The following is a 26,549-nucleotide window of genomic DNA, read 5'->3' as shown; positions in this document are numbered from 1 at the left end:
TTTTGTGTGTCTTCAATTTAATAATTTAATTCTACTGGTAAAATATTTGGCATTCGAGCAATAGCATATAGCCATTAAGCCCAAACAAATTTTCAGGAAAAAAAAGTTACTTAAATAATTTTTAACCTTAATTTAGACACCACTTCCTAAAATTCAAGCCCTTAACCACCATCTGCACAAAGCAATTCTCCTGAAATATTTTGGTTTGGAAAAGCATGCTCAGGATTTGGTAAAACCCAGACCATGAGTCAGTGTGTTGTATGTGAAGTCATCTGGATTGAACAGCTGCCTCCATGTCTGCTTGCTACCTCCTGCCCAAACAAATTCCCTCAGGAGACTGTCAACTCCTCAAGACAACATTCCAGGCCCCTATTTTCTTTATTCTCCCTCAAACTCCTAAATACCTACCTGATATCATTTTTTTTATTATACTTTAAGTTTTAGGGTACATGTGCACAACGTGCAGGTTAGTTGCATATGTATACATGTGTCATTTTGGTGTGCTGCACCCATTAACTCGTCATTTAACATTAGGTATATCTCCTAATGCTATCCCTCCCCCCTCCCCCACCCCACAACCGTCCCCGGAGTGTGATGTTCCCCTTCCTGTGTCCATGTGTTCTCATTGTTCAATTCCCATCTATGAGTGAGAACATGTGGTGTTTGGTTTTTTGTCCTTGCGATAGTTTGCTGAGAATGATGGTTTCCAGTTTCATCCATGTCCCTACAAAGGACATGAACTCTTCAATTTTTATGGCTGCATAGTATTTCATGGTGTATATGTGGCACATTTTCTTAATCCAGTCTATCATTGTTGGACATTTGGGTTGGTTCCAGGTCTTTGCTATTGTGAATAGTGCCGCAATAAACATACGTGCGCATGTGTCTTTATAGCAGCATGATTTATAGTCCTTTGGGTATATACCCAGTAATGGGATGGCTGGGTCAAATGGTATTTCTAGTTCTAGATCCCTGAGGAATCGCCACACTGACTTCCACAATGGTTGAACTAGTTTACAGTCCCACCAACAGTGGAAAAGTGTTCCTATTTCTCCACATCCTCTCCAGCACCTGTCGTTTCCTGACTTTTTAATGATTGCCATTCTAACTGGTGTGAGATGGTATCATTGTTGTTTTGATTTGCATTTCTCTGATGGCCAGTGATGATGAGCATTTTTTCATGTGTCTTTTCTGCCTGACACCATTTTGTGCACTCACTCGGAGTCCAACCATCTTGAGTCCACTCCCCTTAGCCATCCACCTTTGGTAACTGAAGCCCTGACTTTCCTGCCACCCTTCCTGTAACCTTTCTCCACCAGCCACACTGGCCTCATCTTTTGGTTCAGAGGTAGGTCAGGGAAGCAGCCCCTCCCCAATAACCTATGTGCACTGCTGAATCCACTCATGGGCCATATGCTTGTACTGGACAGAAATCCTATTGGCTCCCATATCAGTGGTAGTTGTTCAAAAAAATGTTGCCACCTTGGCTCCTGGAGAAACGGTGGTAAAAGGCTTAATTAAGGTGGTTCCTTGCATTTCTTTTTCCACTTACTTCTTCAGCCTAATCCTAACACTACAGGTTTCCATGAACCGACTCACAGTATTGCTTTTAGTATTCAGGGGGACCTGCTTTCCTTCTTGGAATAACATTTTCATCCTTTCTTAAGCAGCACATATGTTCCCACTGAAAAGAGCAGCAGAAAGCTGCAAACACTTGTTGTTTCCAAAGTGGAACTTGGATTTGGAGCATGCACAAAAAGAGCCAAGTCTGAATGCAACGATAGGCGGTGCTAGGCCAGCTTAGAATTTATGGCGTGAAGTGTGGGATATCAAAACCAGAAAAGATGTGGGCACAGACTTGTTTTTATTTCAATTGCTTGAGGATGGAGTCTCAGCCACCTAGGTAATATTCATGAAAGCAAGACAAAACAGGATTTTCTGAGGACTGACCTGAGAAACTAAGGGAGCAGGGCATAAGCTTGAGAATGGGAGTCTTCTGGTACTGACAACAATTATTTGAACCAAATTTGTTCTTTTCATATGCAAATAAGCTGTCTGCTATACAGCTGGTATCTTCATTTTTCCCAGCACAGACAATCCAAGAGCATTTCCCAAGAGCACCATTGTTCCAGGCAGAGGTTGTGTTGTTTTTCTTTCCCTCTTGATTCTTCAGTGATACTTAAATTGAGAGTTGGTACTGGGTGTGAAGTTTATTTTAGTATCAATAATATTCCCAGCTAAAGAAGTGAATTTTATCTTCTCAGCCATTTTTTTTTCTTTAAAAGGCCAGCACATTTCTATTTAACACACACACAGACACACATAAAATATGGTGACATGTTTTAATATTGTTGTGTTACAGGATGGTAAAAAAATAACAAACTTTATTTCAGGTCTTATTTCCCAACAATCTGAATCTAATGTTTTACTTCAAGGAAATCAGTTTAATTTACAAGTGAATCAGTTGTAAAGAAATGTAGGAGCAATGGTGCTCAAATCTCAATGTGGCAAGAATTCTAAAGCAATATTTCTACAATAAAATCTCTTAAATTCCCTCTTGCAAATTATTACCTATATTCCTCAATAACTCTGTCATCTGTTTTCTCCCCATGGTATTAGATTCATCCTTTCTCAAGTTTTATTTGGATTCTATTATCAGAGGGTTGAGAGTCTTAAAATTCTTGCTGCAAAGCTAAATCACCATTGAATATGCAGACAACCAGACTAAGCAGAATGACATTATTGAAAACAAATTAACTCAGATTGCTGAATACTAAGCTATTGGTTAAATAAAAAGATAGTATTTATCTTTGAGCCAGACACTGTAACCACAAATATTGACTGGCTGGTTAATTAAAAATATGAATATGGAACTAATGGAACTATGAGGCAGCAATAGGCATGTTGTTCTAGATGTGAGCTAACAGAAGGAAAGGGTCTAAGGCCAATACTTCCTGGCACATATTAAGCATTTAGCAAATTATGCTTCCTGCCACTCCGCACCCTTTGCATGTTTTATGTATTATCTTTAATAATAAAAACCCTAAAATATGGAAAATATTAGCATTTTATGATTGCAAGGTAGGAATACTAGTATCTAGCATTATTTCAATATGCCTAAGAGATTCTTGCATTAGGATGGCTTTATTTATTTGTCTGTGTGTTTATTCACTCATTTAGTTTATGTGTATATATGTGCTGATTCCTTAGGTTGATTTCTTTTCTTTCGATCTTAAACATTGAATTGCTTTTATCCGCTGACCTTTTAGAAACCTAAAATTAGTACTATTATTTTCCCTTATATGCATATTGTCTTTCTTGGAGAGAAAGACCCTGACTTTGAATTTGGGACATTATTTTTAGAGCTTAGTGCCTTAAAAGATAAAAGAAAACAAACTAGAAAAACCCACACATTTTCTAATTTTTTAATGCCAACTTTGATGCATTTGTTCTTATTTTTCCAACAAATATCTCTTATGTTGGCAGCGATGCATGGTCCTTTAGGAAGTGCATGCTAATTAAAATCTCCCACACAAAAGTTAAGGAGAACATAACACATTTTTGTTTTGTTTCTATAAAGACTTTAAAACCAGTGAACTGAGGGGAGAAGCTGTGGTTTGTTAAGAGCAGTGTGTGCTTGACTCCTAGAGTCCCAAGTCTTATAAAATATGAGTGGTGACTTTGATGACCTCGTCTTTCAGAGTGATGAGAGAAACATATGTTGGAGAGGAAATATGAGATTGCAGAGAAGAGAAGAAAAAAGAATAATGTCGAAGGAAAATTATAAAAAGCCGGCTTGTCCGATTGAAAATAAGCTAAAGTGAGAGGAAGGACAAGATGAGAGCTACTCTCAATGAATTAAAGACTCAAAGATTTTACAGAGAATACAGAAGAAAGATGGGAGGATATATATTCATGGCCATAAATCAACTCAGCATGATATAGAGCCACATTCTTCTAAGAAATAACCATAAACAGATAGTCAGTAGTGAAGAGAGTATTTCCAACTACTTGTGCAATTCTCATTGTGTGGATATTAGTACAGGCAGGGACACTGTACATTCTGCCATTTTACTATATATGATTGAATTATCACGGATTTTAGTGCACTGAGCCTAGGAAGCATCCTCTTCTGAATGTACTCCGGGGATCTGAACTGGAGAGGTTGACATCCTAGGCTTCAGAAAATTGCTGTCTTAAAATTCTTGAGGGGAAGGAAGAATAAAAAACAAAAAAAGGCAAAGGAGATTAGAAATAGAAAAGCATATTATACTAATAAAGTAATTAGAGGGGCTATTAGGCTTTTTAAGTGCTCTATATATCTTTTAATGTATGATGTAAACTGATTGAATCTAGATGTAATCACTGGTATAGAATGGTAACTGTGAAATCATGTAATGGAGTCCAACAATTTATTGGACTGGAAACATAACCTAAATTGGCTTATCAGTTGATTAGTGGAATCTAATTTTCTGGAGTACAAAGAGGAAGGATACATATGTGACAGTTTTGAGAAACCCAAACAAACATTAAGAATTTCTGAATAAAAAACTGCCCCCTAGGCTGCAAAAGTCTTTTGCACATCCTTAGGGAAATGATGGTGAGATAAGAATGGTGCTATTGAGGGAGGCTGGAAGCCAAATGGTATTTCCCTAAAGCTCTGGGTTGTTTTGTTTTGTTTTTGAGACAGAGTCTCACTCTGTCACCCAGGCTAGAGTGCAGTGGTGCAATCTCAGCTCACTGCAACCTCTGCCTCCCTGGTTCAAGTGATCCTCGTGCCTCAGCCTCCCGAGTAGCTGGGATTACAAACGTGCATCACCATGCCCAGCTAATTTTTGTATTTTTTGTAGAGATGGGGTTGTGCCATGTTGGCCAGGCTGGTCTCAACCTTCTGACCTCAAGTGATCCGCCTGCCTGGGCCTCCCAAAGTGCTGGGATTACAGGCATTAGCCACTGTGCCTGGCCCCTGTTTGAATTAAGGCCACTTTTCTATTCTAGGATGCCAGTGTCCTCTGTACTCTGGTCCTTTTTGCTCTTAACAGGCATGGATTTATCTCTCCCATTTCTCCTATGCAGTGTCTGTAGAAGGGTATAAGAGGTGAGCTTTCATTAGATTCGAAGGTATGCTTCTATCTGACTATATTGGGCTCTAGCTGTAACATTTAGTTTTAATTGCAAGAAAAAGAAGCTTTATTAGCATCCATAGTCTTCCTTTTTGATGAAGGAAATGTACAGAGCACAGAAGCAACTCTTTCTCTGACCCTTTGAGACATCTCAGTAGTTAAGCAAATGCTCCCCTGTGGGCCATCATCCACTGAGTAGTGGAACCCTAACCTCCTAGTTAAACCCCTGCTTAAAGGGTGAGTTGACCATTTCCATATAGCACATATGCTGGGAGAGAGAAAGTCAAGTTTGCTTTCTCCATTGTTAGTTTCTCATTTGGAAGTACCTCATTAGAGGTGAAAATTACAAGTGCAAGTGTACACATCTGATTTCACAGAAAGAAGCATATTAATGATGCCTCTGATTTTCACAATTAACACATGATCTAGTAAAGAGCTTTTAAAAATGTATATTTAGCTATCTGAAAATAAGAAGGTAAAAAAAATCACAGGTATGTATTTAACAAATGCTTTTATTGGAAAAAGAATAACTTTATATAAAATTAGGACCAATCTAGAATATCTTGAGCATATGATTAGTATAAAAATATAGGCTAGATAAAATCCATTTTTTGTGTTAATGCACAGTATAACTATATTTATATTAGTGTCAATAATAATTTAAAGGGACTCATATATTAGCATTCTATATACATTACCTTATTGTCTTTATAGCAAATTTATGAAGTGCATTCTTTTACTTCCATTTTACAGATGCTAGAATAGAGATTCAAAGAGATTGAGTAATTCATCCAAAGTCATACATAGCTCTCTCAAATAAGGTGTTATCTTAAGTCAAAAAAATTTCTTTATCCTCCATTCACTATTGTATGTGGTTTCTCCTCTAAGTCTAAATTTCCTTTGGCTAATTTTGAGTACAGAATTGTAGAGATGTGGAAATTCTTGTCATATCCCCCTCACTGATTCCCACCCACCTGTGGCCACTGCTTTGTTCTAGAAGAAAGAGGATAAATTTTGTTAGATTCCATTAACAATGAATGGCAAGAAGAGAGATGAAGTAAGAGTGAGGCAAGAGAAAAGACCTCACTTCACAGAAGAAAGTTTTCTTAGGGGGGAAAGAGATGGTCACTTGGGGTTGACCACCAGTTCACAGTGCCTCAGTGGTTCACACCACCACTCTCGCGAAAGCCTGAGGCAGGCAGCTGCTTGTTGACACCCCCCTTGTCTAATGTATGCTTTACAACTACTTGAATTCGAGCAGTGTTGCTGAACTCAAAAGCACCTGAATGAACAGTTGTGTTCTACTTCAAATTGATTATTGCTGAGACTGAGCTCTCTGATGTGAGTCAAGAGGTATTTTTAGGCTTCCAGCCAAAATTGGTTGGAATGATAGAAAGGATCATGGACTCAATAGCCTTTACCTGATTTTGAAATAATGGCTACAGGAAGCAGAAACTGATATTTTATAAAAAGCAGTATTTTGGTGTAGACAGTATCTTTGATTTCACAAAAATCCTGAAGAGCCCTGCTTTTTAGCTCTGGGCTCTCCAATGAGAACTACTGGAGCAGAAGATAATCTGTGCCATCTTCCTAAGAGGCTAGGTAGTAGCTGTAAGCATCAAGACCAGAATTTGGCAATTTCTATTCCTCAGAAAAACTTCTGGCCAAATCTATCAAACAGATGTATTTTGTGCGGCTGTTCCAGTGTTCACCTGCACAGTGACTGGGGATTTCAAGCTTTGGAGAAATCCTAAAATCAAGGACACAGTGGGCCTTCATTTTTTCAGGCAATGACTTTATATAGAGGTTCCATCTTATGTCATAGCGTAAGCTTTCCAGTTTGTTCAGTGCCTAGCCCTCCCTGGACATATTGAGTCTTTATTTATTTATTATTTTTTGAGATAGGGTCTCACTCACTGGAGATATTGAGTCTCTTTATTTATTTATTTATTTATTTATTTATTATTTTTTGAGAAGGAGTCTCGCTCTGTTGCCCAGGCTAGAGCGCAATGACGCAATCTCGGCTCACTGCAACCTCCGCCTCCCGGGTTCAAGCGATTCTCCCACCTCAGCCCTCTGAGTAGCTGGGATTAAAGGCACCCACCACCACGGCCAGCTAATTTTTGTATTCTTAGTAGAGATGGGGTTTTGCCATGTTGGCCAGGCTAGTCTCGAACTCCTGACCTCAAGCGATCTGCCCTCCTTGGCCTCCCAAGGTGCTGGGATTACAGGTGTGAGCCACCGCATGTGGCCCCCTCCATTTATTTTTATTATTATGCTTCCACTGAGGATTTCCTTCTCGTAGAGTGAAAGCTGCCTGGCTCCTGTACAAATATGAGCTGGGGATGCCTGTCGGCATCTCACTCACAGCCACTCATAGTAGAATGTGAACCCTCATGTTTCTAGTTACTATAGCAAAAGTAATCAGGAAATAAAAAGTCACTTATTGCTCTTTATTTTTTTTCTGATGACAAGTCACAAATTATAGTTTAAAAATATATTCCTTCTGTATTATTATTTTTCCCCCATTTCAGCAAAAAATACACTGGAAACAAGCACACTAGAATCCCCACCTATCAACATCCTGCATATTTAAACTCCTGAGTTCTAAGAACACTTTTAAACAATTCAATACTAAACAAAGCCATTAAGAAGGCAGAAATAAAAGTAAAAATCTACTGATGAATGAAGGATTGCAGTAGCATTTGTTTGTTACTGACCATTAGATTGAAGTGGGTAGAATTCTTAAATAAAACGAAACAGAAGCAAAATCCCAAAGCATTGCTTTCTTTTAGTCTTCTGAGCTGAGGAAGGCCACAGATGCAGGCCACTCCTAGAGTAGAATTATATTTGGTTAATGAGCAGTGGTAAGTATTAGCTGGAAGGCAGATATAACTTTTTATTTATTTATGAGACAGAGTCTCATTCTGTCACCCAGGCTGGAGTGCAGTGGTGTGATCTCAGCTCACTGCAACCTCCACCCCTGGGATTCAAGCGATTCTTGTGCCTCGGCCTCCCAAGTAGCTGGGACTACAGGAGTGTGCCACCACGCCCAGCTAATTTTTGTATTTTTAATAGAGAAGTTGTTTCGTCATGTTGGCCAGGCTGGTCTGGAATTCCTGACGTCAGGTCATCCTGGCCTTGGCCTCTCAAATTGCTGGGATTCCAGGCATAAGCCACCTCACCCATTCACTTTTTTTTTTTTTTTTTTCCTGAAAACAGATTTTTCACGATTCTTTATTGGCTGCTAAATAATTCTCATACAGATTAGATTTTATAGTGATCATATGAGTAATATCTTCACAAAACAGTCCAATCACTCATTATTTATCAGCTGTCTGGTGGGACTGATGCAGTATGTACAGATCCATGAAGTGAATAGGTTTCACCTTATGAAATGCAATGACTCATGTACTAATTTAGTATTTATGAAGAAATATTGGACCTGGTAACATCTTTTAAAAAGCTGAGTATGACTGAGTCAATAAAAACAATTTTACACAATAATAAAACACCAGATATTGGTAAATGTTGATATTAATATATATTAGTATGATATTAGTAAACTTTTTTTTTGCATAGAAAAGTCCATTTATAAAAAGGCCCAATTTCCTCACTTCCACCCTGAGAAGTAGGTAGATAGATGAGGCAATTAAGTGTCAGAGTTTGTGACTTACTCAATGCCACAGAACTAGAAAGCAGGAAATCTAGGAGTACAGCTTAGGAATTCTGCCTGATCTCGGGTTCTCTCCAAGATATCATGCTGCATACGACTTAGGGTACAGTAAATCCTCTGAGCTGTAGGAAGAAAAAAGTGCAGCCCAAGATGTAACTATTATTGTTTTCCTGACAACATGTAACCGTATTGTTTTTAGATATGGAATATAATAAAAATACAAAGCATCATCATTATTTTTATCAGTATTAGGGAATGTGCAAATTGGGTTGGACAGAACATTTCAGTGTAATAGACATTTTCTCTGTTTTTATGGGGAGCGAGTGTGAGCGTCTCTCTGATAAAATGGAGAACAGCTGCTCATTTCTGGGAAATAACCACAGCCCACAATCAAGTCTGATAAGAACTCAGAAAAGAAGTGACTTATTTTGAGCAAAGGTGTCATGAGCTCACAAGGTAAAAGATGGGGCTACAAGCAGAAAGTGGGCAAGATGCCTGTATTTGAAACACAGTGGCCTCACCTTTAAAATTCTGACAGATATATGTCAATATCAGGAAACGGAAAAAGAGCTGTTTACTGTGAGCAGAAAACCAACAGTTGAATGTTATGAGCAATAAAATTAAACACATTCATATTGCAAGGAAATGATCAAAATAACCACCAAAGAACAGTGAAAATCTAAATCTAGCTTTTTCTTTCCTTCCGGTGATATGTTGACATTATTGAAACCTGGCATCAGTATTTTTTAAAACTGTAAGTCTCTTGGGTTGAGTAATAATTGTGGTGTGGCGGTGGGTCTTCCAAAGAGAGGTGCCATTGTGCAGGAGAGCAGGTCAGCATTCCAAGAAGAGAAATGAAGCCAGTGGTGTAGGATGTAAGCTACCAGAGAATTCTAGTAATGTAAATGTGAGCACTTCATGTTTCCAAGCCTCTAGTTCTAGTTCTATGTAAAACTGAAATAATTCAAAGCACCATTTTAAGGAATAGAGAGATAATTAGCAAAATGCCTCAAAAATATTAAGGGTTAAATACATTGTAGCTATTATGTTTTTTTCCATACATGCTTTCGTAAGCTCTCTTCTGTTACTAGACGCATGTGGTTTATATAAGGAAAAAAAAGTATATGACAAAATGCCATACAGAAGCAGCAGGATCTGAAAGTCTGGCAAGAAGTTAAGCAGTTAAATAATTTTCCCAGTGTTGCCTAGCTATTTGAACTGGACTAAAACCAAACCTGTTTCATTCCAAAGTTCCTGCTTTTTCTATCTCCTTGTACTTCTAAAAGAGATTATGTGTAAACAATTGAAAGGTGATAATTGAATCTATACTTTCCTTTGCTTTCAAGTTTCAGATTTAAGCCATATTACCTTTGTACCAATGGTAAGGACCTTGCAAGCTCTGACCACAACATACCTTAAATACCTCATTTTTCTCTCCCTTCCTGTTATGGTCTGAGAAGTGGGGTAGGGATGCTATAGAACCCTGCAGGCCCTCACCATGAAGTCAAGGACCCAGGGCTACTTCCCCCATCCATAGCTCCAGCCTGCAGCAAGCCACCAGCCCAAGTTAACTTGAACCACCTCTAGTGAGGGCACTTTACATCTCAGCAACTCAGCTGAGGGGAGTAAAATGATTATTTCAAAGGTGGGAGGCGGGGGTGGTGGGGATAGAGAGGAAAGTCGATTCAGACTTGCTTAAAAGGAATATTTTTCTGGATTTTTCTTCCTCAAATTGGGGGAATGATATGTGAGAGGAGAAAATATTCAAGTAAATATGGTATGGTGGCAAGGATCTGTAATATGAGCCTGGTGTCTCAAGGGAAAGTTCTTAACTTTTGTGGCCCCTGGGCAAGAATTAACCCATCTCTTCCAGGCTTAGCTTGAATTCCAGACCCAGGGCTTCTTAGGACTTTCTTTTTTGACTAAGGCTTGAAATTTTGCAAAGATTGCAAGAAACCCCCCTGCTTTTTTTTTTTTTTTTTTAATGTTTTGGCTAGAAGCTGGGAGTGAAATAACATAAAATGTTTGTGTATCTGCAATAAAAGTTACCTACACTAGTTTACGTATAAAAAAAAAAAAAAAAAAAAAATCCTTCCTCTGCTTCCTCTTCCCCTGCTTGTGTGCTGTTGTGGTTGAGAAACTGCTCTCCTTGTTTCTTTTGGTGTGTATGACTGTGGGAGGCCAGTTCTAGTGAATACATAGGTAAGGACCAAGTATGAATTAAAACATTTGATCTAATCCAACGCATGTCAATAAGGAACACCAAAGTTTCCCAGATATGGCCCAAATCAACTTTCACATCCTCAAGGAGTGTGACTTAAAGCCCAGGGCTTAATGACTAATTAAAGTCACTGAGGTTTCTGAGCCATGTGTGCATAGTCACGCATTAGAGCTGGGATCTCAGACCAGTCAAGACTTGCATGAACTGCAAATGTGGTCAGTGGAAATGAACTCTCAATTCAGCTCCACAGCACGTGACTTCCTATTTCTGTAAGGTACTTCCAAGGGACTTCCTCTGTAAAACCAGCCTGAGCTCCAGGAGTTTTCCTTCAGTGCTGTAGCTAAGTTTACTTTCAGCCCGGCGCAGAAGTTTTCCCTGAGATATGGTGTTAGTTTCTTTTCTTTCTGTCTCCTCTGCCGTTGCCAGCATGCAAGGATCTCGTGGCTCCTGTCCGTGATCGTAAACTGAATACACTGGTGCAGATCTCCGTAATCCACCCCGTGGAGCAGAGTCTGACAAGATATTCCAGCACCGAAATTGTGGAGGTGAGATGCTGTGTGCCTACATTAATCTCTCTCTCTCTTGCTGGCTCGCTCGCTCGCTCTTGCTCTCTCTCTCCCTCCCCCCCCAACCCCCGCCCCATCTCTGGATTTGAATGAACAGCTGAAATAAGTTAGTTCGTAGTCTGTAGCAATGCTGCATTACCATCCTCTGTCATTAAGAAGCACATACCTGAGATTATTAAGCAATGCATTGGTAATTTACTAGAACGAACAAATGACAAAATAACTTGTCTTTTTTTTTTCTTTTCGTAAAAAGAGCTTATTTTTCTCCCAAAGATAGAAAAAAAAAGTTCCCACTTTAAATTCTCATATACAGCATAGAATAAAGAAAAACAACATACAGACTTTAAATTGAAATAAATAAATATTTATTTTGAGGAAAAAAAAAGAAAGTTGTACAGTACCCAGAGAAATTTTAAACATGTTAAGTGTTTTTGCTTTTTTCCCCCCCGGTATTCTTTAGTCTGTGGAAACTTTATATTCTCTGCTGTTTGTCTGTCTTTCAACTTACGATGTTTTTCAGGGAAAAGTAGATAATTAATTTGACAAACTATGTTTTTAGGCAAAAGGTATAAATATTACTCATCAGATGGGAGGTTTCCTATTTACATTTATTATTACTAATATAACATTCAAAATGTCAAGAGGAAACTTGTTATTGTGTTGGATCAGATTCAAAAGAGGAAGTGTTTCCCTTTTGATTATTTTGTTCTGATCACACATTTCACAACCTTAATGAATGAGAGATACTTATTTAAACATCTGGGGCTGGAGAAAGTATAATCTAAACTTCTTAAGATTTGCTTGTTTTTCTTAGACTTGTGAGCTGCATATGTTTTGAATGAGGAGTTTCTCTGTAAGAACCTAACTAGCCTGCCCCAGACCTGGCTAGCTCAGGGCTGACCGCCTGCTTTGATGCAGTGGTGGAATAAATGATTCAGACTGAACGGGAGTCATTTCTATAATGGGAATGACCCAGATACTGCATGTAGCCCTGAATATGCCCTTTGGAAACTTTAGGTTCCAGTGTTGGTATAATATATAGTTAATGCTATAGTTGAATTAACAAAAATAATCTTATTCATATGAATACAACTTAACTAAAATTGTAAGTTATTCATTTTATATAAAAAAGTTAAAAATTCTGTTATTTAAAAAATATTGCCAAAATTTACTTATTCGCTCATTTATTTTTGATTTTTTCTTAGTTTTCATTTTATTATGATAAAATACACATATTATAAAATTTACCATCTTAACTATAAGAAATGTCTTATTTTGGCACATTTTAAAATATTGTATTTGAACATGTTTTGCTATTTTTGGTTGTTTTATTCACTGCCCATTCCAAAGTGTCTGATGCAGTGCCAAGCAAAATGTATTTGTTGAATAAAAGAATGAATGAATGAATTACTTGGACTTCCAGAAATTTCCATAGACAATTAGTTTATAGAACTCTAGCAAACATCTCCATGGTATTCAGCAATATATATGTATAAAATTTAATGCTGGATGTCAGCTCTAAAAACGAATTCTGAGGCATTGAAATATCCTGTGCACTGCATCCTGAGCTAGTAATTTTATAGCCCCAAATCCACCATATTTAGAGTTTCTTTCATTAGTTTTCAAGTGATTCTGAGGAAAAAAAAAATCATAGCTGAACATCTAAAAACAAATGGACACTATCAGAGCATGACTTTCAATTGAATCATTACAGAAAGGAAATAAATGGAAGCATAAGATTACCACATGGTTCTTTTGGAGAAAATAGCTTCATTTTAATTTGATGAGTCAATATCTTAGATTATTTCCATAAATTACAAGTTACATTTATTAAGTGTATTTTAAATGAACTGACTAACCCTAAAGAAGGGTTCTGTAGATAATAAAAATAAACTTTTTCAAGACAGCTCTGACAATGGTGCAGGTTCATTTACTATCAGCAGTTGTATCACTTCCTTAAGGCCCTGGGCCATGTTGTTGCCCAAGAGCAGGATTTGACAATTCAGATCTCTTCTAATAGAACTATTTCCTCGAAAAACAGACTCAGGCACACTTTCTGCATTCTCATGTGTCACTTGCGTGCTGCCAACTACAGTTGCTGCCTTATTGAATCAAAGTTGTCTGCTTGTGCTGTTACAGGGAACAAGGGACCCACTGTTTTTGACTGGTGTCACATTCCCATCTGAGTATCCCATCTATGAGGAGACCAAAATAAAACTAACAGTCTATGATGTCAAGGATAAGTCTCATGACACCGTAAGTACTGGCACTTCTTTCTTTCTTTGGGAAAAAGTTGTGCTTTTCCACACGATTGGATTTTTTATGTAACTGACATTTTTCAAAGAGGATATTTGCACTGTGTTCACGATTGTCTTATGTTTATCGTTTATTTTTTCCCCCCAAATATGTTTGGCTTGTTGCCAAATTGGCAATTGGTTAGGAGCAGAAGCTTTTGGAACAGATTTTTCTTTTTCAGGAGAACTGACTTGATCTTTTGGTTTACACTTTGTTGTTGTTGTTTTCAGCAGAGTGGTAATATTGTGGGTGGAAAGCAAATGGAAATTAGGCAATATTTAAAACTTTCTTGATAGTGTAATTATTCTAAAATAGGGGATTGACAAAGTGCTCTACTTTTACAATGTATTGCATACCGTATAGAGAGAAACGGACTACATTTTTCTTGATATTGTTACTGGCACCAAAGCAAACAGAAGGTAATTGGAAACAGTAGGAAGAAGCTTTAACTGCTCTCTTCAAGAAGGCCAGGCAAAGTCCCAATGGTCTTTTGTCCTAGATTCTTCAATCTTCCTGACTGGTCTGCATATTCCTCCAATTGAATCATCCCTCCTGGTTAGGCACTATAGAGGACACTCTTAAAATTCTTGGACAGGAGAAAATGCTGTTGGGGAGGTAATGAAAAGGGGAAGGCAGTTCTCTCCTTTAAATTTCTTCCATTAACATGAATTTGTATGTGTCTTCAAGGCAGGGAGCTAAGAGAGACTTGACGGTCAATATTGTAGCATGAGGCAGTAAACTCTTTAATGGCAGGTGGACCAGTGGGTTCCAGGAGAGTTCTGGTTGAAGCTAACGGATGCTGCTGGACCTGGGGAATCCCAGAGTGCCTTGTATAGGGAAAATGTCACTTTGAACTCTGCTCTCACTTCGGCATTCCTGTTTTGCTCGTGACTTTCTCTTCTTTCCATTCTTTACCACAAAATTTAGTCTAATAGTGGGAACATTTAATGGAAAAAAATATTTTATATTGAAGGGATTTCTGTGCATCTTAGCCCTGGAAAAGTTCATTTCTTTAAAATTGCAGAACAAAGACTCAAGTAAATGCACAGCATATGTACATGGAAACAAAACAGTTGTGGCTATCGGGTACAATTCTTAAGAAGGCAGATTCTCAGCCTTATTGTCTGATTCCGTTCCATTTACTGGCTTTGGGAGAGGAAATTCTTGGTTCCCCTGTTTTATCTTTTAAAATACTTACCTAATGGGATTGTTGTAAGGATTAAATTAATTAATATATGTAAAGTGTTTACTGACTGTTACAGAGTAATTAATAAGGGTAAGTTACTGCTATTATTGCTGTTATTGTTTTGGCAGCTGCCTCATGCTTTCTTATAAATAGTAAAAATCAATTAAGGGAATATTAACCAAAATAATTTTCTATATTTACTGATTTTGTTTTTTCTCAAGTGGCCCTACATTTGCTGTTTATTACTTCTTTGAATAAAAAAGGTAAAAATTTGGGTTAAAACTGGCAACTGAAAAATATTTGCCTGGGAGTTTTGTCTTTTCCTTTCCAACCTCTGGTTTTTGAGGTAATGTGAAAAAGGAGTAGACTGCAGCTGGGATATTTAGACCAGCTTTGATAAATTATGCCCAGAGCTCTCACCCACTGTTTATTGTTGTTGTTTTTGTTTTCAACCTTCTGCCAGAGAAGAGAGAGAAATGGAGGAAAAGGTGAAAGAATCATAAAGTTGGGGAGGAAGGAGATATAGTTCAAGTGGAAGGTGGGAGTGGGTGATGCAACTGTGCAGAGAAATGATCAGGACAAAAGGAAAAGCAGAGGAGAAACTATAGGATTTTATGTTCTGCAAAGCAGCTGATTAAATTTAATTCTCCAACAGTCCTAAGACATAGGGTGGGGCATGGAAAGGGCTGAGTTATAGGAACACTGTGCTACAGAAGTGAAAATGTTGCCCCTAAATTCTTGGGTTTGTGAAGTATTTAGAAGTATCAGAGTTAGAAATATTACATGCCAAATGTGTTTCTATCTCCTTCAATCTCCTTCATTTAAAATGTGCATGAATGTTAATGCTTTGGAGGTAGACAACTAATGTACTCATTAATTATGCTTTTTGTTGACTTTAGTTCTGGAAACTAATTATTTGGGGTCTTTTAAAGACTTTCTTCCTTGATCAGAGGTGTTATGGCATAAAAGTATGGAATGAACTGGAACCCCTACTGTGAAGTAAGACTTGTGAAACTTGAACATACTTAAGAAATACAACCAGATTGCATTTATCAAGCACTGTTAATTAAGGCATAACCTCTTCCTTAACATAGCTAACAATTAGCTTTGGTGATGGAAGTGTAAATAGAAACACAGTAGATTAATATGCTAATAGTTCCTATGGACATGTGGTCTTTATCTTTGCCCCTTTCTTTCATTTCTTAAGTTTTTCTTTAAAGTGAATGATGGAGGAAAGCAGCAAGTGGCTTAAAGTACAGCTTATAATTATAAGCATTTAACAACCTAAATATTTTAAGATTGTAATATTCTTAAGGCATAAGAGATGAGATTGTGAATATTTGTATGTTTTGGAAGGTTAATAAATTGTGTGCATGTGTTTTAAGGTAGTTTAAATATTTGGTCCTAGCAAACCATTGATCATACTAGACTGATTCAGGATGAGCAGATCTTCTATATTGGTTGAATACTAATTAGTTGAGTCAGATGACTAAATTGCTTGTGTTTTCCTATTGAGCTTATTACTTAGAGATAACCAGTGAAATAAACACGTTACTTTGCCATTTCATATCATTTGCATACATATTTGTACTAGATGTTTTTAAAGAGAAATGATGGCCTTTTCTCTGTGCTTTTGATGCAGATGTTACCTCACTAACTAGTTGTTCTTGTGCTCCTCTAAAAAACTGGATCTAGGATTGATTATCTTAGTAACTTCAGCAGAAATGCAATTAATCATCATAATAAATGAAGTTGATTCAGAGTAACTATTGTTTCCTTCTACTACATCCTTCATCCTTCCATTCACTGCCATAAGTTGGCAGACGGATAGAGAATGCTTAGCAGGTGGGGGAGGGGTGGGGCAGACGGAGTGAAGGGTCTTTATGTATTAGTATTAGAGTGATCTCTTGATTATTTTCCTCACTATAAGGAAATTATTTTCTCAGGATGAGCTGCCATAACATTCCACTGTCTGATGGCAATTTTAAAGCCTGAAATTGAAGCCCATGGCTAGGCTATGAGAACCCTAGTTCATATAGTAAGGTTGATATCTTCTGGATGTATATTAATTTTAGGCTTTATTTTAAAACTGCTGGAAACTGAAACATAGACAAAAGTATTTTCAGGACATCATTTACAATGTTTAGCCCTAGAGTCAAGCTGTGGGATTCTGAGTCTTTCATATGTTACGGCAGAAACCTAAAAGCAAGAGGAAATTGGCTGGGCACAACGGCTCTGTAATCCCAGCACTTTGGGGGGCTGAGGTGGGTGGATCACGAGGTCAACAGATTGAGACCATCCTGGCCAATATGGTGAAACCCCATCTCTACTAAAAATACAAAAATTAGCTGGGCGTGGTGGCACACGCCTGTAATCCCTGGTAGTCAGGAGGCTGAGGCAGGAGAATATCTTGAACTTGGGAGGCAGAAGTTGCAGTGAGCCAAGATTGCATCACTGCACTCCAGCCTGGTGACAGAGCGAGACTCCGACTCAAAAAAAAAAAAAAAAAAAAAAAAGGGCAAAAGGAAATTTAGAAAGGAAAACATCACCATAAAACTTTGTCTCTTTTTCCCATTCCTCCCATGCAATATGGTGCTTTGGAAGATATTGATGAGTAAGCCTCTTCCAACACCCTCTGAGGACAGCCATCAAATCTGCAAACATATATTAGGTCACAAAATTATTTTTGCCCATGGTAAAAGTTTGAATTTCTACTCTATTTTGCAGAAGTATACATTGACTCCCCTCTTTTTGCTCTGAAAGTAACAAATGTTTGTGGTACCATCAGCTTGTTAAATTCTTTGCTTATAGGACAGAAACTGGTATCCAGTAAACACTGAGCATTTCTCAGGGAAGGATGTAGTCCTAAGACATTTTTTTACTGCCAGTTACTAGCAACCCTGTATTTGAAACTTTCAGAAAAAGTTATCAAGATTGGATGTACATATTACATAATGTGTGTTGTGTTATATGCCCAGGGCAGTTTAGTTCTAGAGCAGTTCCCTAGACAGTAGTATGCAGTTCATTTTTTATGTTTTTCTATGTAAGATAATGTTTTGCATTTAATTTATTTTTATTTCACTTGATTTTCTAAATTGGCTTCTTAAGAAGCTTAAGTCTAACTATACCTATTGAGATACAAATTCTGATAGTTGGCTTTCTTCTTCATCTATAAGATATGGTACAGTGGGTAAGGAAAAATAAATTGAGATTGTTTACTAAGTATATGCCAAACACTATGTTTAATATGTTTTATATATATATATATTATATATATATATATATATATTTTTTTTTTTTTGTGACGGAGTCTTGCTCTGTTACCCAGGCTGTAGTGCAGTGGCACGATCTTGGCTCACTGCAAGCTCTGCCTCCCGGGTTCACGCCATTCTCCTGCCTCAGCCTCCCCAGTAGCTGGGACTACAGGTGCCCGCCACCAAGCCTAGCTAATTTTTTTTTGTATTTTTAGCAGAGACGGGGTTTCACCGTGTTAGCCAGGATGGTCTCGCTCTCCTGACCTCGTGATCTGCCCGCCTAGGCCTCCCAAAGTGCTGGGATTACAGGCGTGAGCCACCGCGCCCAGGCTGTTGTATGTTTTTTTAATCTCCATAAAACTCCTTTGAGGAAAGTATCATGCCCATTTTAAAGATGAAAAGATTGGTATTCTAAGAATCTGAGGAGGCCGAGTCTGAGATCCTTTATTTTTTCTAGGCTATGTTATGGTACATATATTGTCCATAGGATTTCTCTCACTTTTATTTCCCCACAGTAGTATGGCACTTTTATTTCAATTGATAGTTTCAAAGCACTTTTTTTTTTTTGAGACGGAGTCTTGCTCTGTCACCAGGCTGGAATGTAGTGGCTCAATGTTGGCTTACTGCAACCTCCATCTCCCAGGTTCAAGTGATTCCCCTGCCTCAGCCTCCCGAGTAACTGGGACTACAGGCGCCCGCCATCACGCCCGCCATCACGCCCGGCTAATTTTTTGTATTTTAGTAGAGACAGGGTTTCACCATATTGGCCAGGATGGTCTCATCTCCTGACCTCGTGATCCGTCCGCCTCGGCCTCCCAAAGTGCTGGGATTACAGGCACGAGTCATCACACCCGGCCGCACATTTCTTTTGAAGCTTACAAGTTGATCAACTACGAAAACAAGGTCAGTATTCAACTAGAGGAGAAAAACCTATATCCAAAATTTTTAGGCACTTAAGCATATATAACTAATTGAAACTGTCCAAATAAATTTTATAATGAAGTGGTCAATTATTCATGGGAAAAAAAATAGCTGTTATTACCTGTTGTGAAATACCTGAGTTTATGTCTCAAACTTTTGCTTTTGTTCCATAGGCCTTGTTTTTTCCTTTTTTAAAATGTGTACTACGTGGTTCCCTCAACCTGCTCATTCACTCAGCCTCTGCCTTTTGAAATGCTCCTGTCTTCATTGTGACATAGTTTGCAAAGGGAGTTACAGATTCCATGTAGAGGGAGATGAGGCTTCTAAAATGTTGCTACCCTTTATAATTAAGTTCACTTACCTTGTTGATAAGTGGGATTTATTTACAAAGGACATAATTTTTAAATTGAGATATAATTTATATGTAACAAACTGGACAAATCTTAACTGTTCTGTTCCATGAGTTTGACAATTGCATATGCCCATGTCACTTTCATAAGGCAAGATATAGTCCATTTCCATTTTTCTAGAAAGTTTCCTTCTGACTTTCTCCAGCCAATTACCACCCCATACAACCTGAGGCAAACACTTTCCTAAAGATCTGTTTTGTTTGCTGTTGAAATTTATATGAATGAAATCTTATAGTTTTGCACTGTTACATCTAGTATCTTTTCTTCAACATGTTTTTAGATTAATTAATTTCCTGCATGAATCATTAGCCCATTCCTTTTTATTGCAGTCTGTTGTAGTGATATATCACAATTTGTTCATTTACTTTCTTACTGATGGACATTTATGTTGCCTCCGATTTTTGACAATGATGAATAAAACATCTATGAACATATGTTGACAAATATTGGTATAAAATGTGCTTTTATTCTTCTGGGTAAATACTGAGGAGTGTAATTTCTAGAGTATAGGACAGATTCATGTTTAAGTTCCCTAGAAACTGTCAAATTATTTTCCATATTGATTACATGACTTTTTAGTCCTACTCCTAGTAATTTGAGCTCCAGTTTCTCCTCCAACACATGATATTGCCAAACTTTTCCATTTAGCTATTTTAGTGGGTATGAAGTGGTATCTCATTGTGGTTTTAATTGGCATTTTCCTGAAGACTAATTATGTTGAGCACATTTTCCTGTGCTTACTGGCCATTCCTCTCTTTTTGAAAAAATGAAGTATCCAAGTCTTTTGCCTATTTATTAAAAAAAGTGTTCTTTTTCTTGTTGAGTTCTCAGAGTTCTTCGTACATTGTGGATACAAGTGCTTTTGTTGTGTATAAGTGTTAGAGGGTTTATTAGTCTTTGGCTTAGCCTAATACTTTCCTTAATAATACATTTTGTTGACAAAATTTTTTTTAATTCTGATTAAGTCCAGTTTATCAATTTTTTCTGCATTCATGGTTAATCCCTCTTTTTAAAAATACTGTAGTAAGAACACTTAACATGATATTTAACCTCTTAAAAAATCTTAAATATACAGTACAGTATTTTTAACTATAGGGATACTGTTGTACAGCAGCTCTCCAGAACTTATTCTTCTTGCATAATTGGGATTTTATACTAATTAATTAGCAACTCCTCATTTTTCCCTTTCCCCAGCTCCTGGCAATCACAATTTTACTCTCTGATTCTATGAGTTTGACAATTTTAGATACTTCCTCCTATAATTAGAATAATGTAGTATGCATCCTTCTGTGATTAGCTCATTTCACTCAGCATAATGTCTTAAAGTTTCATCCAGGCACATATTATGGGATTTCCTATTTTTTAAGGCTAAATAATATTCCATTTTATATGCCACATTTTCTTTATCCACTCATATACTGATGAACGTTTAGGTTGTCTCCACATCTTGGCCATTATGAATAGTGCTGCAATGAATGTTGCAGTGCTAATATCTCTTAGAAATCCTGCTCTGTTATTTTGGATAAATACCCAAAAGTGAGATTGTTGTATCCTATGGTAGTTCTATTTTTAATTTTTTGAAGAAAGGTCTGGGAAAAGTCTGTCAACTCTCGGATTTCGTTTTTTTTTGGTTTATTAAACTCGGTTTCCTGATGAGTTTAACAAAAACTATTATTTTTATAGTTCGCTTGACTTCTCAGTGTTAGAATGGGGGTAACAGTCTCTAGCAACTTTTAATATTTTAAGCAGAAGCAGAAGTATTACATATTTATGTTATTTCTTTTAGCATTGATGCTACTATCCATACATTTGCATTTTCATTTCTGCCTCTTTCATTTCCTTTTCTCTGGAATTTACATATCAAAGTACATTGCACTCTGCTGATGCTCTTCACATTGTTTCTCCCTTTCTGTCATATTCCTGTCCTCTCTGTTTTACTATTATCTGCACTCACACAGTAGTTGTTCTCTATCATCTCTTCAAAAACTATGTTTGCTTTGCTTTTTTGTTTTGGGCTCTCACAACAGAGGAAAGGATAAGCATTGACACTTTCCACAAGGAAATAATGATGTTTGCATGGAGAAAGACTGAATTTTTGATGGTAGAAACGGAAGTAAGTTTAATTATGAATTTCTTAAAAAATAAACTTTGGTCATGAAACTAAAAGGAACTAGAAGAAAATGTAGGGGAAAAGTTCTGTGACATTTATCTGGGCAAAGATATTTTGGCTATGACCCCAAAAACATAGGCAACAAAAGCAAAAATGAACAAATGAGATTGCATCAAAGGCTTCTACACATAAAAGGAAGCAATTAATAGCATGAAGAGGCAACCACGAATTGGAAGCATTTGCAAATCATACATCTGATAAGGGGATAATATTCAAAATATGTATGTAACTGAAACAACTCAATAATGAGAAAACAACTCATTTAGAAAATTGGCAAAGGACCTGCATAAACATTCCTCAAAAGAAAATATACAAATGGCCAACAGGTATATTAAAAAAATGCTCATCATCACAAATCATTAGGCAAATGCAAATTTAAACCATAATGAGATATCACCTCACACTTGTTAGAATGGCTATTGTCAAAAAGACAACAATTAATGAGTGTCAGCAAGGATATAAAGAAAAGTGAAACTTTGGCCGGGTGCGGTGGCTCTAGCCTGTAATCCCAGCACTTTGGGAGGCTGAGGCGGGCAGATCACGAGGTCAGGAGATTGAGACCATCCTGGCTAACACGGTGAAACCCCGTCTCTACTAAAAATACAAAAAATCAGCCGGGCGTGGTGACAGGCGCCTGTAGTCCCAGCTACTCGGGAGACTGAGGCAGGAGAATGGCATGAACTCAGGAGGCGGAGCTTACAGTGAGCTGAGATTGTGTCACAGCACTCCACCCTGGGCGACAGAGCGTGACTCCATCTCAAAAACAAAAAAAAAACAGAAAAGTGAACCTTTGAACACTGTTGGTGGGAATGTAAATTGGTACAATCATTACAGAAAAAAACACTATGGCGGTTTCTCAAAAACCATATGATCTACTGCCATATGATCCAGAAATCCCACTTCTAGGTATTGTTAAAGGAAAAACTTCAGCCAAATTATATTTAAAGGAGTCTAATTGAGCAATGAAAGATTCAGAATCAGGCAGCCCCCAGAATCACAGCAGATTCAGAGATTCCAGTGCAGCCACATGGTGGAAAAAGGTTTATAGACAAGAAAAGGGAGGTGGCATACAGAAATCAGAAGTGAGGTACAGGAACAACTGGATTGGTTACAGATTGGCATTTGCCTTATTTGACCACAGTTTGAACACTCAGCAGTGTATGATTGGTTGAAGTATGGCTGCTGGGATTGGCCAAGACTCAGCTATTGTTGCAGACACATACTCCTAAGTTTTCAAGCTTGTGGTTGCCGTTCATCCACAAGGACGCAAATATAGGGCAGCGTTCTTCTCAGGCCGTATTTGGTTTGCTTTAACAATTCCTCTTTTTTGGTCATTTTCTCAATTTTGAGAGATTGACCAATACTTTAGTCATTAATGTCACTCTTACCAGCGTAAACCCACTCGGAAACAGTAGACCGGTGAGTTTTGCAAAGGTAGGAGCAAGGACTTGAATAGAGGGTACCTCCTTATGCTGAAACATCCTGTTTACAGGAGAAAAACCAAACCTGGTCTGTTCTAGGATCTACATGTCTCCTTAAAGTCTTAGTTTGATTATGTTATATTTAGCATAAGTGACTCCATTTTGGTTTGGTTTGGTTTGGTCTGTTGGGTCCTAGTGCATGAGCTCGGTCCAAAACAATGGCCTCCCATATTTTTTTTTTTTAATTCCCCCTTTTTGGTCAGGTTTTCACTTAGGTGAGAGTGTGACCAAAACTCAGGGCCTTGGCACCACTCTCAGTTACCATCATTTGGGGTTTTCAGCCTCGGCATGTCATTCATAAGTTAAATGTCTTCATGGTCTTACATTTCTTTCAGCTCTTGTCATTCCAGTTGAAAAGAGACCATTTGACATTTTAGAGATGGGTTCATATAAACATTTAAAATATTTGAGAGAGTACAGCACACCAGGGAGATTATTTTTACAACTATCAAGAGGGTAATACTAAGAGTTTGGAGTATGCTCCTTACCCAGGGTCCGCATAAACCACATCACCTAAAACCAAATAAAGAATGATGTAGACAAAGAGTCTGCTCCCTTAACTAAGTGGTCTTTTTGTTAATCCCCTGCAACTGAATTGCTATAATACCCAATGTTTTCTCCGTAGGTCATAATTGTCAGCAGCTGCACAGATACTTTTCTGTTTAGCCAACTCTATTATTTAGCATAACTTTGACAGGAGAATTTAAAGCCTGTTGTGTAAGTATAGCCTTTACAGTAGAATCTGCTATAGAGCCTATTGTAAGGGATACATTTCTAATCATTGCCTTTTTTACTCCAACCATGGAAAATAGACCTAACAAATGATGCCCTTCTAGAAGAGCGAAAGCCTCCCGGCAATGTTCTTTTTAACCCATGCTGTGGGTTAAGAGGAGTGAACCAATGTTCTGTTTCTGACTGATTGTGAGGCAACATATGTACCATTAAAGTTTCTCACCTATATTGAGCCTTCATCTTTATCAAAGTATAAGGTTATCCATGTATAAGGCTGGCTGCAAAATCCTTCACAAATAAAAGTATACACCATAAGTGCACATAACAGACCCCCTTTTCATTTCTATTGTTCATAGAGGCATAAACAAGGAAAAAATATTCAAAGATAAGAGTCTTATGATAGTAGAAGTCTTTATCTATGATCTTGGGAAAAACTGTTCACATCAAGGATGCCATCTTTTTCTGGGAAGAAATTTTCCTGGTTAGCTTTACCTAAAGGGGTTCCAGTGGGTATACAGTTCCAACAGTGTGAAGGGACCATTCTCAGTTGTGAGATTATAAACCCAAGGTTCACAGTCCTGAAGTTTTGCTGTAGTGTGGATGTCAAAGGCAGTCTTTCTCTGATATTCTCAGAAGATTTGATCTTTGGGTTCTAGATTGCGAAGAGGTTGACTGTCCTCAGTGAACCATAAAAAGCTTTCTTTTTCTGCTGAAAATACACTGTAGCATAATAATTTACTTTTATAACATCAGCCCTCTTCCATGGGAAAGCATTTATACAATCAGAAAACATGCATTGAAAATCACAATTGAATAAAATCCCTTTATAAAATGTTTATAAACAGCCCATCAGGCAACCAAATATACCTGAAGCTTTGATTGTTTTCTCAGGAATATGGGTTGACAAACCAAACATTGGTTATAAACTATTTTAGGAATTTAGAAGTCACTATGGCAATATATTCAATTTGGACTATTTTATCTTTTCTGTGATGAATAATGGAATGCAGAACTTTTAATAACAATAGCTTTGAGGACTCAAGAAAGATAAGATGGCCATCCTGGTTCTCCAAGAGTACATGGGTTCTTTTTGGTTTTGTTTGTTTCATTTTTTGTTTGTTTGTTTTGAGACAGAGTCTTGATCTGTGGCCCAGGCTGGAGTGCAGTGGCATGATCTCAGCTTGCTGCAACCTCCGCTTCCTGGTTTCAAGTGATTCTCCTGCCTCAGCCTCCCAAGTAGCTGGGATTACACATGCCAGCCACCACACCCAGATAATTTTTTTCTATTTTTTAGTAGAGATGGGGTTTCGCCATGTTAGCCAGGCTGGTCATGAACTCCTGACCTCAGATGATCCACCCACCTCGGCTTGCCAGAGTGCTGGGATTAGAGGCATGAGCCACCATGCCCAGCCGAGTCCATGTTTAACACTGGACTTTTTCCTCTTGAATACCAGTTGTTTTTCCAATTTAGGTGCCTAGCACTGGTAACTGATGGGTTGTTACAGGTAATTTAGCTTAGACCATGGAATTTATTCAAATTGTATATCTAAACAATTTTAGTATTAGCTGATTAAGTATGAAAATCTGACAAAGTATTTTCTTGGTATTCAAATAATTTTTGTTATACTTGGGTTAGCAGTTTTATAAAGCAGTCAGTCTTTTCATTAAAGTTTCAGGAATTCTTACCAGTCCAAATGACATGAATTTAAAGTTACTAGAAACCTGTATTGAAGAGTGCTTTTCAGGGTCTTTTCCATTCTTTTATGAACCTCGTAAAAGACACCATATTCTAGGATTTTGCATGCTTGCGAAGTTTTCAGAAAGTGCATCAGCATTATGCAATTAACTATGGAAATGACTCTAAATGGTCATAGTTAAAGACACAATTGACAAGGCAATTTGGTTATTTCTGTGGTCTACATTAACAACATAATAACTATAATTATGATAGCATATACTCAGACATATTAGAATTTCAGAAATCCCATTCAACTTTGGAAGATATTGATGACATACACTAAAATATAACCCAGAGAACATTAAACATTATGTTTTATTTTGAGAATGCTTCCCATATATCTAAACATGTCAGATAATCCTGTTTACCTCTCTTTTGAATGTTTTAGGGGCCCTCTGTAGCATCTCAAAAGTTGTAAGTCAGAAAAGATAATTTTGAAGCTGAAATTTGATTTGGGAAGCCTATCAAATATGTTAAATGTTTAAAACACTTGATATTATGAAATATAATTTCCATAGTCCAAGTTACCATAAGTCATTCATTTAGCCAAAATGTGTGAAAAAAGTTGTGAAAGTGCAGATTAGTTCTCTATGAAATGTCTGTTTTGCTTTTATTCCAATGTTCAATTTACAGAAAAACTTAATACCCCTTTGACTTTAGCCAGTGTCCACACAGGATTTTTTTACAAGTTTAATTTTTACAAACCTTTTACAACTTGTTCAAACTTTTAGCGTTACCTAGTTTAAAACAATCCTTTCATCCTCTAGGCAAAAATG

At 37.5% G+C, this 26,549-nt stretch overlaps 1 protein-coding gene across 8 annotated transcripts in view; it reads left to right on the top strand.

The window, feature by feature from the left end:
- The window catches only part of INPP4B (inositol polyphosphate-4-phosphatase type II B), an 831,569-nt gene that overhangs the window by 446,826 nt on the left and 358,194 nt on the right, over positions 1-26,549 (top strand). For 7 of the 8 annotated variants that reach the window (XM_054486648.2, XM_063664144.1, XM_054486649.2 and 4 more), the window contains 2 exons: positions 11,447-11,565; positions 13,726-13,842. In XM_054486648.2, coding sequence (XP_054342623.1) covers positions 11,447-11,565; positions 13,726-13,842 — 236 coding nt within the window. Of the gene's footprint in view, positions 1-10,933; positions 11,002-11,446; positions 11,566-13,725; positions 13,843-26,549 lie in introns of those variants that run through there. The other variant, XM_063664145.1, reaches the window with a different exon arrangement.

This window comes from Pongo pygmaeus, chromosome 3 (genome assembly GCF_028885625.2).
Source record: "Pongo pygmaeus isolate AG05252 chromosome 3, NHGRI_mPonPyg2-v2.0_pri, whole genome shotgun sequence".
Classification (NCBI taxonomy): domain Eukaryota; kingdom Metazoa; phylum Chordata; class Mammalia; order Primates; family Hominidae; genus Pongo; species Pongo pygmaeus.
Note: the sequence above shows the minus strand (reverse complement) of the source record. Positions and strands in the feature narration are given on the sequence as shown.